Genomic DNA, 13,791 nt, shown 5'->3' with positions numbered 1-13,791 from the left:
TCTGAATACACCCTAAGAGTCCTCCCCATCCGAATGACAGGTGTCACCATCCTGCAGTGCCATGGATATGCTGGGCACAGAATATTTGTGTTATTGCAAGGGAAACATTACTGTTGCTAAAACAAACATACTGTTTGCAATTTTTGATTCATTTTCTTTGCAATTTGTCTTAAGATTTTTTAAAATCTAGACTTTTTTTTTTAAGTTGACTTATTTATTTGCAAGGCAGAGTGAGATACACACTCACACTCCCCCCCCACACACACACATCTATTCTGTGGCTTGCTCCTGAAATGGCTGTGTGGTGCCCAGATTTTGTGATCCCCAGAAAATCCTCAGGAGTCTGAAGTCAATGCAAATGCATAAGGGTGGTTTATTCAGGCTAGCTAGGCTCCCAGGCGCCAGCCCAGCAGGACAGTAACAGCCAAATCAGCACCAGCAGCTAAAAGGGCAGAAGAAAAAAAAAGGTGATAAGGTTGAACAGCACAGGGTCTTTCTACACTTCAGACCAATTCCATACAATTATATAGTCATGATTGGTCAGTTTATGTGATAACTTTTAAAAAGAGCAAGTTGGCAGGCTTCTGTTGGGTTTGAAGCAAGCAACTTTCAAATAGTACAAACTGGTGGGCCATAGGGCAGTGAGGAGACTTATCTAACACCAAGGGCCTCTTTGAGGAGTGCTCTGCCTGTGTGACCTGCCAGGTGTCACGTAGACTGTCAGACCTGGAGTTCACACAGCCCCCAGCCAAGCATGCAAGGCAGAAATCACAACAGCAGAAAACACGGAGGTTCTTCAGGTACAACAGCGGGGTCAAGAACCAGGAACTCCACCCAGGTGCCCCCATGGGTACAGAGGCCTAGATAGATAGATCATCCCATACTGCTTTCCCAGGGCCATTAGCAAGGAGCTGGATGGGAAGCAGGGCAGCCAGGACTTGAAGCAGTGCCCTTAAGACATACACATGAGGACCTGGAGCAGTAACCTAGCTAAAGTCCTTGCGTTGCACCATCTGGGATCCCATATGGGCGCCAGTTCTAATCCCGGCAGCCTCGCTTCCCATCCAGCTCCCTGCTTGTGGCCTAGGAAAGCAGTCGAGGACGGCCAAAGCCTTGGGACCCTGCACCTGCAATGGGAGACCCAGAAGCTCCTGGCTCCTGGCTTCAGATTGGCTCAGCTCTGGCTGTTATGGCCACTTGGGGAGTGAACCAGCGGATGGAAGATCGTTCTGTCTCTGCTTCTCTCTGTAAACCTGGCTTTCCAATAAATATAAGTAAATCTAAAAAATAGTAGGCTTACTTTGATGCAAAAAAGATTGAAAATCACGTAGTTGGTTTTTTTTAAATCTATTTATCTTTTTGTTGTTGTTGTTTATTGGAAAAACAGATTTACAGTGAGTACAGAGATATCTTTCATCCACTGATTCACTCCCCAAGCGGCCACAACGGCCCGAGCTATGCTGATCCGAAGCCAGGAGCCAGGAGCTTCTTCTGGGTCTCCCACGCAGGTGCAGGGTGCCAAGGCTTTGGGCCTTCTTCTGCTGCTTTCCCAGGCCACAAGCAGGGAGCTGGATGGGAAGTGGAGCAGCCAGGACACAAGCTAGCACCCATACGAAATCCTGGCAGATGCGAGGACTTTAACCACTAGGTTATTGTGCTGTACCCTCACTTATTCTTAAGATTTTTTTTTATTTGAAAGGCAGAGTTACAGAGAGAGGAAAGACAAAGCAATCTTCTATCCACTGTTTTATTCCCCAGATGGTTTCAAGGAGTAGAGCTGGGCTGGTCTGAAAGCTAGGAGCCTGGAGTTTCTTCTATTTCTCTGTTTTGGGTTTAAGGGCCCAAGAACTTGGGTGAAAATCCACTGCTTTTCTAGACACATTAGCAGGGAGCTGGATCAGGAGTGGAACATCTGGGACTTGAATCAAGATGACAGCCCTGCAGTGAGAGGTTTAACTTGCTATGCCATAGCACCAGCCGCACTATTTGTTATTTTTTTGACAGGAGTCCATTACCCAGGGTTGGGAAAGCTTTTTTCTGCGAAGGGCCATGTGAATATTTAAAGCAACAATCAAGGGCCACACAACATGATCAACTGTAGCCTGGTGAGGATTTACTGAACTTCCAGTCCTGCCTGCAGTTGCTTGGTCAGGGCCAAACCTAATGGTTTCCCAGAGGGTCTGCACCCTAGGCAGGAAGGGACATCGTAGACAGTGACCCCTAGCGGACATGAGGGTCCTGCCTTGTTGGCGCTTGAACTCAGAGATGCCACTCGCTGCCATTCAGCTGGTTTCTAGGGGTTTTGCCTACATACTAAATCCACAGGGTTCGTGTTTCTTATCCCAACACTCCTTGCAAATAGCCCTCTTGTTGAGCCATTCTCTGACCACATATAACCTTGACCACAACCAACTGTTACAACTATCAATAAGGTGGGGTCCAGTGCAGTAGCCTAATGCAAAGTTCCTTCTTGCATGTGCTGGGATCCCATACGGGCACTGGTTTGTGCTCGGCTTCCCATCCAGCTCCCTGCCTGTGGCCTGGGAAAGCAGTGGTGGACGGCCCAAAGCATTGGGTTCCTGTACCTGCGTGGGAGACCTGGAAGAAGTTCCTGGCTCCTGGCTTCGGATCGGCACAGCTTGGGCCATTGTGGCTGCTTGGGGAGTGAATCAGTGGATGGAAGATCATTCCCTCTTTAAATCTGCCTTTCCAATAAAAAGAAATAAACCTTTTAAATTTTTAAAAATTTATTTACTTGAGAGAGAGAGAGATCCCATGCACTGGTTTATTCCCATGATGATTGCAATTATCAGGGCAGGACCAGGTGGAACTCAGTAGCCAGGAACTCCATTTTGGACTCCAGCATGGGCAGCAGGGGCCAAGTATTTGGACTGTCTTCCATTGTTTTCCAGCGTGCATCAGCAGGGAGCTGGATGGGAAGTGCAGTAGCCGGAACAGGAATTGGCACCACATACGATACTTTAGGTTTTACCCACTACATTACACCTCCAGTCCCACACTACAGCTTTAAATAAGATTTTACTTATGAACTGGAGCTGGTAGGCGAGACCTCTACATTCTTGGTAGAGACAGAGCTGCCCCTCTCTGGGATTGGTCCCAGATCAAGGAAGGAATCGCTAGCCAAAGTTATGGTGGTAATTAGGCAAAAAGAACTGGCAGTTTCTATTACCACAGGAAACACATAGGTATCTGAGCCAGCGATCCCACTTACAGGATTGAGTCTGGAGATCTAGTTATAGGAGTGGGTGGAGATACAAAGGCTAAAATGGGGACTGCAGGAATTAGAGAAGACACGTGCACCCTTACCTGCAATAAAGATAATGTGATGCAGACATTTAGAAAGGAATGATTTGTTCATTCATTTAACACAGGAAGGCAGAGAGAGAAAGGGAATGGGACAGAGATGTTCCATACGCTGGTTCACTCAAGCAGCCAGGGCTCGGCCGGGCAGATGCCAGGGGCTTGCTGGAGCTCCACTCTACAGTCTCCCACATGGATGGCATGAAGGCAAGGACATGTGCCATCCTTGTTGCCTTCCCAGGAACATTAATTGGGAGCTGGGTTGGAAGTAGAGCAGCTGGGACTGGAGTACACATGGAGGAGTAGCCCGCTATGCCATTGTGCCTGCCCCTACATTCTTGATTTGTAGTTAGTTGGTTAAATCCATGGCTATGGACACAGAACATCCATGGTGCATGAGAATGGAAACATGAAATTTACAGGACATTAAAGACTAGGAACAGTGGCTCTGTGAGAAAGATGCTTCACTTCCAGGCCATGTGACTATGCTCCCTAGTCAAACGTCTTTGTAAGAAAGGAGAGGTGGGCATTTGGCCTCACAGTGAACATGTGTCTGGGTTGGATTCCTGACTCAAGCTGCCTGTTAACGCAGTGTCTGGGAGGTACAGGGATGGCTCAGGGATGTGCAGCTCTTAGTCCTGCTTCCTCATAAGGATGCTGAACTGACCACATGCCATGAATATTCCAAGGCAAGGCAGACGCTAATGCTTAAGATATAAAAAGGTCACCATTCCCTTAGTTTATAGGTAGTCATAACAAGTCCTAAAGACCATGTGATAAAATCTTCATGAAAACACCTTACGGAAAATAATGTAGAACTGAACGCATACCATGAAGTCGGGCCAATTTCAGCCTTCGGTTAGCACAAAAATGGTCTCTCCTTTTCTCTCCTGCCTCGCCTAGCAGATGTGTGTTGAATCTTACCCCTCTCTCTACTTACCTCTCTCACTTCGTTCCTTGGCTGTTTGTTAAATTCACATGATTAGTTTCATTTCTGGATTTCTTCTTCAAAAATCATGTATTTGAAAGGAAGAGTGATAGCCCTAGCTTTCCTTTCCTTTCAAAAGCTACCTTTCATGTTGGTGTTGCCACACGGCCCAACACAGTTCAGGAAAACTGTTCACTGAGCTAAGAGAAGGCACACTGGGACTCAGCGGGCAGGTGTCGAGGCTTCCAAGTTTATTAAGTCAAGCTGTTAAAATGATGCACTCACCCACAGTCTGTCAACACATACAGTACATATGTAATTGAAAGGCTCCCAAACGCTACCAGTAGGATGGCCACAGTGCCTTTGCACACGCACCCCCCCAACACACACACCCTCCTCCGGAAGACACCATGAGGCCCCAGCAGAGCTGGTGGGTGGATGAATGCATCACAGGCAGGGTAGCTGGAGCCCTGCTCTCCGGGGCGGCGAGGCCAGGCCAGGCCTTGGTTCCGTAGCAGCAGAGTGGGGCGGATTCAGCAAGGCAGTGGTGGAATGCTTACATTCACAGGTTGGCTGAAGTAGTCCACACGAAGGTCCTGCCCGAGGCCTGTCCCTCCCGGTTACACATGATTAGTAGGGCATGGCAATGGAAGGAAACAGACCATGGGGCATTACAAAAATAGATAACTCGCGGTAATCGTAGCCACAGTTAACGGAGCATAAACTCATATAAAGTTTCACCTTTTCCTATACTGTGCAGGCGCATTTTAAATGTGTCCAGGAGGTACAGTCAAGCAGAGTTCAGGGTAACAAAAACCAACGAACCAAATAAAACCTACTGGAGGAGGAGGATGCTGGGGGCAGGGGAAACGTACGAAACCCATGAAGCCCTAGTCCCTCCCCTCATGCCGTGTTCTCCATCTGACACTACACCTGGCTTGCAACCCTTTAGCACTGGAAAAGAGTTCACTGACAATGTACAAACTTTAAAAAGAAGATTCCTGGTGAGAGAAGCGAGATTCCAGAGTTAGCCATGGTACCAAAACTGCTGGTTCTTGGAGCATTTGGTGTGTGCTTCTATCAACGCCTGTGGACCAGCGCTGTAGAATGCCCCAAATGCTTTATTTACAGTATTTAAAAGTTCCCACAGAAATCTCTAATTGTTTTAGGTACAGAAGGAGCGGAGGGCTGGAATTGAACTTGAAGCCAATTCCAAACCAGGTTGTAGGGGAGGAGCAGGCTGAAATCTTTACCAAGTCAGGAAGTGAGAAGCCACACGTGAGCGAGTGACCATCAACCATTCCCTCCTGCAAGTCTCACACACCAAGGAAGGCAATGCTATTCTGAAACCAGATCTGGCTTAAAAAGACACGGACAGTGCTATTCAACATCTGGAAAAAAACAAGCACTGATTCCACAGGATGTGCGTTTCAGCGAGGTGGACACCTGCCTGGTGTGGGCCAGGGTGCCACCCAATTGACAGACAAGGCTGAGCTGAGCCTTTAGGGCAGAACTGGCCCAGGCCCACAGGACCCCCAGGCAGTCGGTCACAAGGACTCCTCTCAGGCAGTGACCCACCCTAACCAGGGTCCTCTGAGCTGTGAATGGGAGCCCCTGGAAACCTGTCACCCACACAGCTCCGCCCTGGATGCATATACGACTTGCTGGGTTAAGCAAGTTTCATTGGTTTCTCCAATGAACTCACATGCCCTGCACCTCGGACAGGGTGCAGACACGCCGCTTCTCCCACACCCTCCTGTCCTTTTCTAGCACGCACCTGGGACAACCATGGGATGCCCTGCGCACTCCCTAAGGGAAAGGAGTTTTGGGCAATTCCTGGTGATTACCTGAAGTGGTGAGTGGCAGGCGCAGATGGAGATGCGTGTGCATGATGGGGGGCTCAGACATTGCACTGCTTTGCGGTGCTAGGTGGAACCTGGGAACCTGAATTCCTGAGTGCCCACTGGAGGCAGGTGATGCTGGACCTGCAGGTCACGCGTGGGAGGGGGCCTGTCTACCAGTACAAGGACTCACGCAGCCCTCAGACGCAGGACACTCTCCCTTGTGGGTGGCGCTCTGGAACATTTGCATGTGGTTCTACTTAGCTGGAGGCTGGTCAGCCCGTGGCTCCCCAGAGGGCCCCTGCCCATCACTTTCCTGGCCACCAGACACCTTCACAGGAGGGGTACCAGCAGTCCCTGCTTGGGAGACCTGCCAGGACTAAGAGAAATGTTGGCAAACACGACAGAAGTGAAGCCAAGCCATCACACACGTGTCCCATGTGAACTGCAGGAACTGGGGCCCAGCAGGCAAATCGCAGCTGATATTCCCGTCTTTCCACCACTGCCAAGCCTGGACAAAGCGCAGTGCCAGCATGCCAGGGAGACAGATGCCAACAACGCACGGGACCCCATTGGCAGGAGTGAGTAGGGACGTGGGGGCTCTGATTAAAAACAGCTCAATGTTTAAAAAAAGATTAATCAATCCCCAATCAAAGGAGTTAATTCTGCTGGCTTGCAGAGTGATCACAAGTTAAATACGTTGATTTCCTGAACACACTTCACCACTCTATCAGCTTGATGCTGATTAAACGCATCATGAAAATACATACAAACGGTATCTAAAAAACAAAATAAAACTCAGCTGAGATAGTCCCCATCTCCTAGGCTGCCACGGTGGGGGAAAATTCCCAAGTCATTTTTTAAAAGGACATTTCATTTGCTTCAGAGGAGCAGCCTCAGATTGGGAAATGCGCCCACCTACCCACCCACCTCAATGCAGGTGTCGAGTGGTCCCCAGCCTGTCTCAGCCGGCAAAATGCATGTGTCACAATTAAAAAATGAACCTGTAAGAATTCATACGCATCCACGGTGGGTTGACAGTCAGATAAGCGTCCTGATACCAAGTCCTGGGTGTCCTGGGGGTCTCACTGCGCCGATGAGAAAGGCAGCGCTTGCCCGGCCCTGCTGCGCCACCCGTTTTAGATATGTTCTGGATGGCTCTGAAGACAGGACAGCATCTCCTGGACCGGTCTGCCTTCGTAGCAGATCTGATAGACTGCGGTGAACAATGGAAACCTGGTCAGGGGAAATGAGAACAGAAAAAGATGGGGTGAGGCCAACATTCCTTTACCATCGGCTACACTGAATCTCCACACTGACGCTGTAGTGCCCCACCAGGACCGGATCTGGAGAGCGCCACTGACCCCCGAGGCCCAGGGTCACCCCTCCAGGGTGAACGGGGTGCATTTCCCAAGGAGCCGTGGCTCAGAAAGGGTCTGAGTTCCTGTTGCCATCTAAATATCGCAAAGCAGAACAGCATTCTCTCTTTATCACAAAGACCCGTCCCAGGACAGTGACACGGCCTTCTATGCTACTACGCGACGAGCCATTCAGGCCTCAGCACACGTCTAGGAGGCTCACCGTGGTGAGCAAGGCTCTGACCTCGCGTGCCTGCTTAATGCAAATGTGCCTTTTACTTCTGAGATGTGAACAGGGATGTACATGAGGACCAGGCCTGGAAGAGGGTCCAAAGCAGGGGGTTGGGCAGAATGTGCCGCTGCAGTGCACGGGCGCGCGGGGAGCAGCTGGCTCAGCAAATTTGCTTGTTTTGGGTGACAGCAATGGCTTAGGAAAAATTCCTTTAAGGCATCTAAGCACAAACGCACAGCCCAAAGCGAGCCTGACAGAATCAATAGTGTCTTCTAGTCCATTCTGCAGATGAGCTGGCGACAATCCTGCAATGACAGTTTGATTCAGCAAGAGCAAATAATGCTGACAGATCACATCTCTGTGAGAGTCTATCATTGGGTGGTTTTCTTTTTTCTGTTTTCTTTTTCCCTCTCTTTTTTCTTTTCATTGAAGATTTAAGGAGTGGAATGCTGTGTGATTTTTTTATTCTGAAATGGGAACAAAGCATCGCAGCGGGTGACAGCTGCGCTCCCAAAGCCTTCCCCAGCCCTCCACCCCTCGCCTCCTTGAGAGGCACTGGGGGAGGAACCTGCTGGCCCCGCCTGTCCTTGCTCCTTCCTGTCCAGCTGTGTATGTGACAGTGAGAGCTGCTGCAGCCATCCTGAGGTTGAGAGGAAAGCCAGTGAACCAGCACCAACTATGTCCACTCCTCATCAAACTGTCCCTGCAGCTGGAGGCACTGCCAGCTTTTACAATCAGCATTTCCAACCTATACCTCTAAGAACGGAGGCGCAAGGGGGTAATTCTACCGACAAGCCGCTCGGGTGGCCATCACAGCCACCCCACAAGCTGGGAAATGATATCACCACCATTCTAGAGATGAGAAGACCAAGGCACGGCTTCTGACCCAAGCACCAGGCCATGCCTCCCATCCGGATGTTTTTCTGTTATCCAAAAGTGCATGAAGCCCCAGAGACCAGTCTGGGGAGCTTTCACTAAGAAGAATGAAAGAAGAAAAGATGGCATTTCAGAGGATACGCAACTGACATAAGCCAGTGCATCCACCGTCCTGGTAATGGATGGCGAGAGCTGACGACGAGCGGTGGGCGCACGTAGGCTGGGATCGAGGCCCAGCCATCAGCCTCCCGGAGCTGGCAGCTCTGTGAAGACCTGCAGTGCACACCCTGTGCCCTCTGCTGAAGCCCTCGCCCCCGGCACCTCAGGACGGGGCTGTGGCTGAAGGCAGGGCCTTTAGTGGGGTACAGCTGAAGGCATCCAGGAGGGCCCTAAGAGGGCACAGTTGTGGATGGAAGCAAGAGGAAGATGCAGACAGGAGGTGGCCATAGCCATGCCCAGCAGAAGGGGCAGGGCACCCAAACATGCATGCCTGCCAGAGACTTCTCCACCCCCAAGCCTGAGACTTCGCCAAGGAGTGGTATTGCTGGAGGGAAAGTCAGTGAAAGTGTCTCCTAACAGCTGAAGCCCCACCCAGCTTCAGTCTCCATGGGCCCAAGAGTGGCTTTGCGGTCCTACAGGGATGTGGAACCCTCTTCAGAGAGCTGAATCTAACCTCGCGTGGCTCAGGCGCCCCCTGCAGGCTAAGAACGGTTTTTAACACTTGCTGTATGGTTTTTTGTTTTGTTTTGTTTGTAGCACGGGTCTAAACAGGAAGCACAAGGCAGGGAAGTTTGTTTTGAGAATGGGAGATATAGGAGGTGGCACTGAGGACGGGCCTTGGCCTCCTTCAAGGCTTGTGAGGTTGCAATGCACATAAAGGCAGATGTCTTGTCAGGTGCAAGTCTTCAGAGGTGTCGGGACAAAGAGAAGTGCCCAGCTCAAGCAGGCACAGCACGACATACTGTCAGAAATTTAGCTGGTGCCAAACCTGAGGCCTTGCTTGTACAGGGGCGCGGCGGGGCGATCATCTAGTCTACCATGTTCATTGTCTGCACAAAGACAGTGGGGCAGAGAAGAGCTAAAAAATGGGTACCTGCTGCCCTCTTACTAACTGCTCTTTCTAGAGCAACACAGAAGGGACTGTGGGAGCAGGGAAATGGAATACCCCAGGGACGAGGATTTCCAGGGAGAAGACAGGCTGGCTTTGGCCTTGGCCAAATGAGCACTTAGTACAGGATCCCAGCATGCAGTCCACGCCTCCTGGATGAGGGTTGAACACAGCCTCCCCATCCAGCCAGCCCTGCCTCCCGTGGCTTCTTGGGAAGGGCCCAGGATGGAGGCACGCGGGGGCTGCTAGAACATCACCAGGCCCCCATGTATTTGTTTCTCATATTAAACAAAGAAAATGCTCCAGTGGTTACTTTGGTCATTATGGTAACTCAGCCGCTCACACCTGCATCAGTGTTGGCTGCTAGGGAGGAAAGGAGAGCCACACGTCTGGGGCTCTTCTCGCTCAGGGGGGAAGATGAGCGTCCCATGCAGCCTCATTTTCAACTGTCCACAGCGACTGCTCCGGCTAACTCACCAGCACTGGGCTAGGAGGGGGCAGCAGCGCCAGGAGTAGGGTAAGGTCAAGGTCAAGATGTGGGTAGGACCTGGAGAGAAGCAGCCAGACAGAACGAGGAAGAGGAAGACACATCCAGAGACACCCTCCACAGTCGGTGGCATCAACAGGAGCCGCCTGGCTCTCTCCTGACCTCGGCAGCCCAGGAGCACTGAGCAGAGCGGAGCACAAGTATCACCAAGCACTGGGCAAGACTGCCAGGCTGTGGGGTGGTATCCCGATCATGTGGAAGGTGCAGGCCCTTGGCAAGATACAGGGCTGGGAGCTGGGCAGCTTTTGTTGTGCCCTATAGGGGCACTCCCATAGTCAGGGGCAAATCCAGCTGACTGCAGCAGCCCACCTGCTAACATGTGGCCGAGCTGGAGAGGTGCAGGGGTAGGTGAGGCGGCCAACCCTGCAGGTGGCAGGGGACTACACGTTGGACTTAAAAACAGGTCCAGGCTAGTGGCCCCCCAGCCCCCGTTTGGCTGAGCCGCCAGGCCAGGCCAGGCCTTCTAAGAATACAACTATCATCTTTTTGTAAAACCAAAAGGCAGCACTGATTTTGAAAAATGTCAAACTTGTGGCATGGAGGCCTCACCCAACACCTTCCACCCGCTCTCCTCATTGAAGCAAATGGGGGTTTGAGGCTCTGCCCAGTGTGGCAGGCCTCCCAGGCTGGGTGGGCCTGGGTATAGACGCTCATATCCTGAGGCCGGCTGATGCCCACCCCTTTTGAAGGACTGAGCCAATCCAGTATAGACACAGGTGCATTCGTCAAACCCCAGCGCCCAGGCCTGGCAGCCCCGAGACATGGGATCATGTAAGCAGGCCTACCTGTCGGTGAGTCCCTTCTGTTGGAGAATGCGGTACACTTCGGCAGACGTCTGAGGCCCCTGGAGTTTCTGCCCATTCAGCATCTCCTTCTCCAATTCCTCCAGGGTCTTAAACACAAAGGAGGAAAAACAGCCAAACCTCACTCATGGTTCAGGTCAGAGGAGCACTTGTCTCAAGAGGCTAGTGGGAAAATGGGGCAGTAATGCCTCTGCTGACAGCTGGGTGGCAGCAGCCAGCGCTAAAGGGATGCTGGTGGGATCTATGGAACGGGGAGGGAGGATAAGCCAGTGAACATGCCGGAGACTACCTTCCCAGTCCTGGCGAAGGCCTCGGCCACCCTGCGGTTCCTCCCTCCATAGCAGGTGGTGATGAGGTCGGCCACCCCGCAGCTCTCCAGGAAGGTGGCGGTGGCCACAGGGCCCCTGCAGAAGAGCTTGGCGAAGGCGATCATCTCCATGAGGCCCAGGCGGATGACGGCGGCTTTGGTATTGTCGCCACAGCGCAGGCCGTCGCAGAAGCCGGCTCCCACGGCCACAATGTTCTGTGGGGGAGAGGACAGAGATGGGAGGTGGCCTTCAGCACCTGCTGCAGTTGGGGGTGCGGGAAGAAAAGGGGGTTGAAGGCGAGGGGCACAGGCTCCAGCCCCGGATACTCCGCTCAACAGTCAACGTGTTGGTGCAGACACCTGTGCTGGTCCGGTTTCCACTCCCAGTTCCGGCACTCTACTCCAGCATCCTGCTAATGCAGACCCTGGGGAGCAGCAAGGATGACCTGGGCTGAGTTCCTGGCTCCTAGCGTGAGCCCTGGGCATCAGGAGAGTGAACTAGAGAGGCAGAAGTCTCTCTGTTTCTACTTCCCAAGTAAATATTCAAAGAATGTTCTGAGGGTCGGCGCCCTGGCCTAGCCAGTTAAGCCTCTGCCTACTCTACTTCTGGCGTCCAGCTCCACGCTAATACACCTGGGAAAGCAGATGATGGCTCAAGTGTTTGGGGATTCGCCCAAGAAGAAGACGACGACATGCCAGAAGTGCCTGGCTCCTGGCTTTAGATCAACTCAGCTCTAGCTAGTGTGGCCATTTGGGGAGTGAACCACCACATGGATGATCTCTCTCTCTCTACTCCTGACTTCAAATAAACAAAATATTCTTGTACCTATAGGTGAATGATGCTCACAGACTGACATGTGATTCGTTCCCATTGAAAGGATCCTGCCTTTGGGGTCAGCGGGGGGTAGTGGTTTTTGGCATGGGCCAATAGCAATCTTTGGTTAAACACTGTGTGGACCGATTACCTTTTGGATTTTTTTAATTGGATGCTGCATTCAACTATAATATGCATATAGATGGTATGCAGATGCGAAGCGCACGGCTTGATGAACATTTGTCACCTGAGCGCACCCATGGGGCCAGGACCTTGACTGACAGAGCATGGCCAGGGCTCCAGAGAGCCCCCAGGACCCTTCTCTGGCCACCACCCCACCTGTCACCTCTTTGCACAGACTCAGTTCCAGACTTAGGTTAAGCCTTTATGCTTTGCACAGACTTCCAAAGGACACAACCTGGTGTGCCCAGCTCCTTCGTCTCCATTCGATACATGCTGTGAGATGGAGCCATATTTCCACAGGTGGCAGATGTCTTTTGACAAAAACCAAAATCACTACTTGTGCCCAGCGGGCAGCACGCAGCCAGCCACTGGTCCCTGTGCTGCGTGTCTGACACTTGTGTCCCTTTGGCGCCAGGGCCACATGCAAACCAGGAGAGCCCAGGAAACACAGCCACCAAGGAACACGGGATATGAGCAGGTAGAAGGTGATTTCCTGCCTGTGGCCACCATCTGCTGACTTCAGTCAGCGACTGTACCTGCGTGGGGCTCTCCTGGTCTGGCCGGTGCCACAGCCAGACTGTGGCCCTGCCACCACTGGGCCTGCTTCCGTGTGTTCAGGGCCCTCGGAGATCACGGCTAATGGGGTAGGGGAGCCACGTGACCCTCCGCCGGGAACCACACTCCCCAAGTCAGCAGGCTTACACCCACCGACCAACCTGGTGATCCACCCCACCCACCAAAGGGCTCCCGTGAGCTCAGGCTCTCCAAGGTTCTCTAAACGACCACAGTCACTGGAGTGGAGCTGAGTCAATCCGAAGCCAGGAGCCGGGAGCTTCTTCCGGGTCTCCTACATGGTACAGGGTCTCAGGTACTTGGGTCATCCTCCGTTGCCTTCCCAGACACATGAGCAGGAAGCTAGACTGGAAGAAGAACATCTGAGACTTGAATTGGTGCCTCTATGGGATGCCAGCATCACAGGCAGAGGCATAGCCTGCTACGCCACAGCGCCAGACCCGACTCCAACTTTCTAGATGCTTGCTGTCCATCATGATCACACATAGACATACAGAATCTTAACTTCAGCGTGTGGTCTCAAACTGTGCCTCACATGAAAGCGATACAGCTCGTGAGAAGGATTCACAATGCCGAGTAAACGCAGGCCACCTATCTTGTCGCAAAGGAGCTCAACTTCTTTCGGCTGCAAAGGATGACTCAGAAGTGATTTGAAGCAGCTGTTCTCACTGACAGCTCTTTCTTTTAGACTTATTTTTGTTTTTATTGTAAAGTCAGATATACAGAGAGGAAGAAAGGCAGAGGAAAGACCTTCCATCTGATTCACCCCCGAGCAGCCACAATGGCTGGAGCTGTGCTGATCCAGCAGCCAGAAACTTCTTCCAGGTCTCCCAGGTGGGTGCAGGGTTCCAAGGCTTTGGACCATCCTCGACTGCTTTCCAGCGGGGCTGCTGGGGTTAG

At 51.9% G+C, this 13,791-nt stretch overlaps 1 protein-coding gene across 1 annotated transcript in view; it reads right to left on the bottom strand.

Moving 5' to 3' along the window:
• Positions 1 to 6,325: 6,325 nt before the first annotated feature.
• The window catches only part of GPD1L (glycerol-3-phosphate dehydrogenase 1 like), a 28,900-nt gene continuing 21,434 nt past the window's right edge, over positions 6,326 to 13,791 (bottom strand). The window contains exons 6-8 of the mRNA XM_004588255.4: positions 11,304 to 11,537; positions 10,997 to 11,103; positions 6,326 to 7,326 (exon numbers count right to left, since the gene is read on the bottom strand). Of these exons, the coding sequence (XP_004588312.2) occupies positions 7,230 to 7,326; positions 10,997 to 11,103; positions 11,304 to 11,537 (438 nt within the window). The 3' untranslated portion in view covers positions 6,326 to 7,229. The remainder of the gene's footprint in view (positions 7,327 to 10,996; positions 11,104 to 11,303; positions 11,538 to 13,791) is intronic.

The sequence above is a fragment of the Ochotona princeps genome, chromosome 30 (genome assembly GCF_030435755.1).
Source record: "Ochotona princeps isolate mOchPri1 chromosome 30, mOchPri1.hap1, whole genome shotgun sequence".
Classification (NCBI taxonomy): Eukaryota; Metazoa; Chordata; class Mammalia; order Lagomorpha; family Ochotonidae; genus Ochotona; species Ochotona princeps.
Note: the sequence above shows the minus strand (reverse complement) of the source record. Positions and strands in the feature narration are given on the sequence as shown.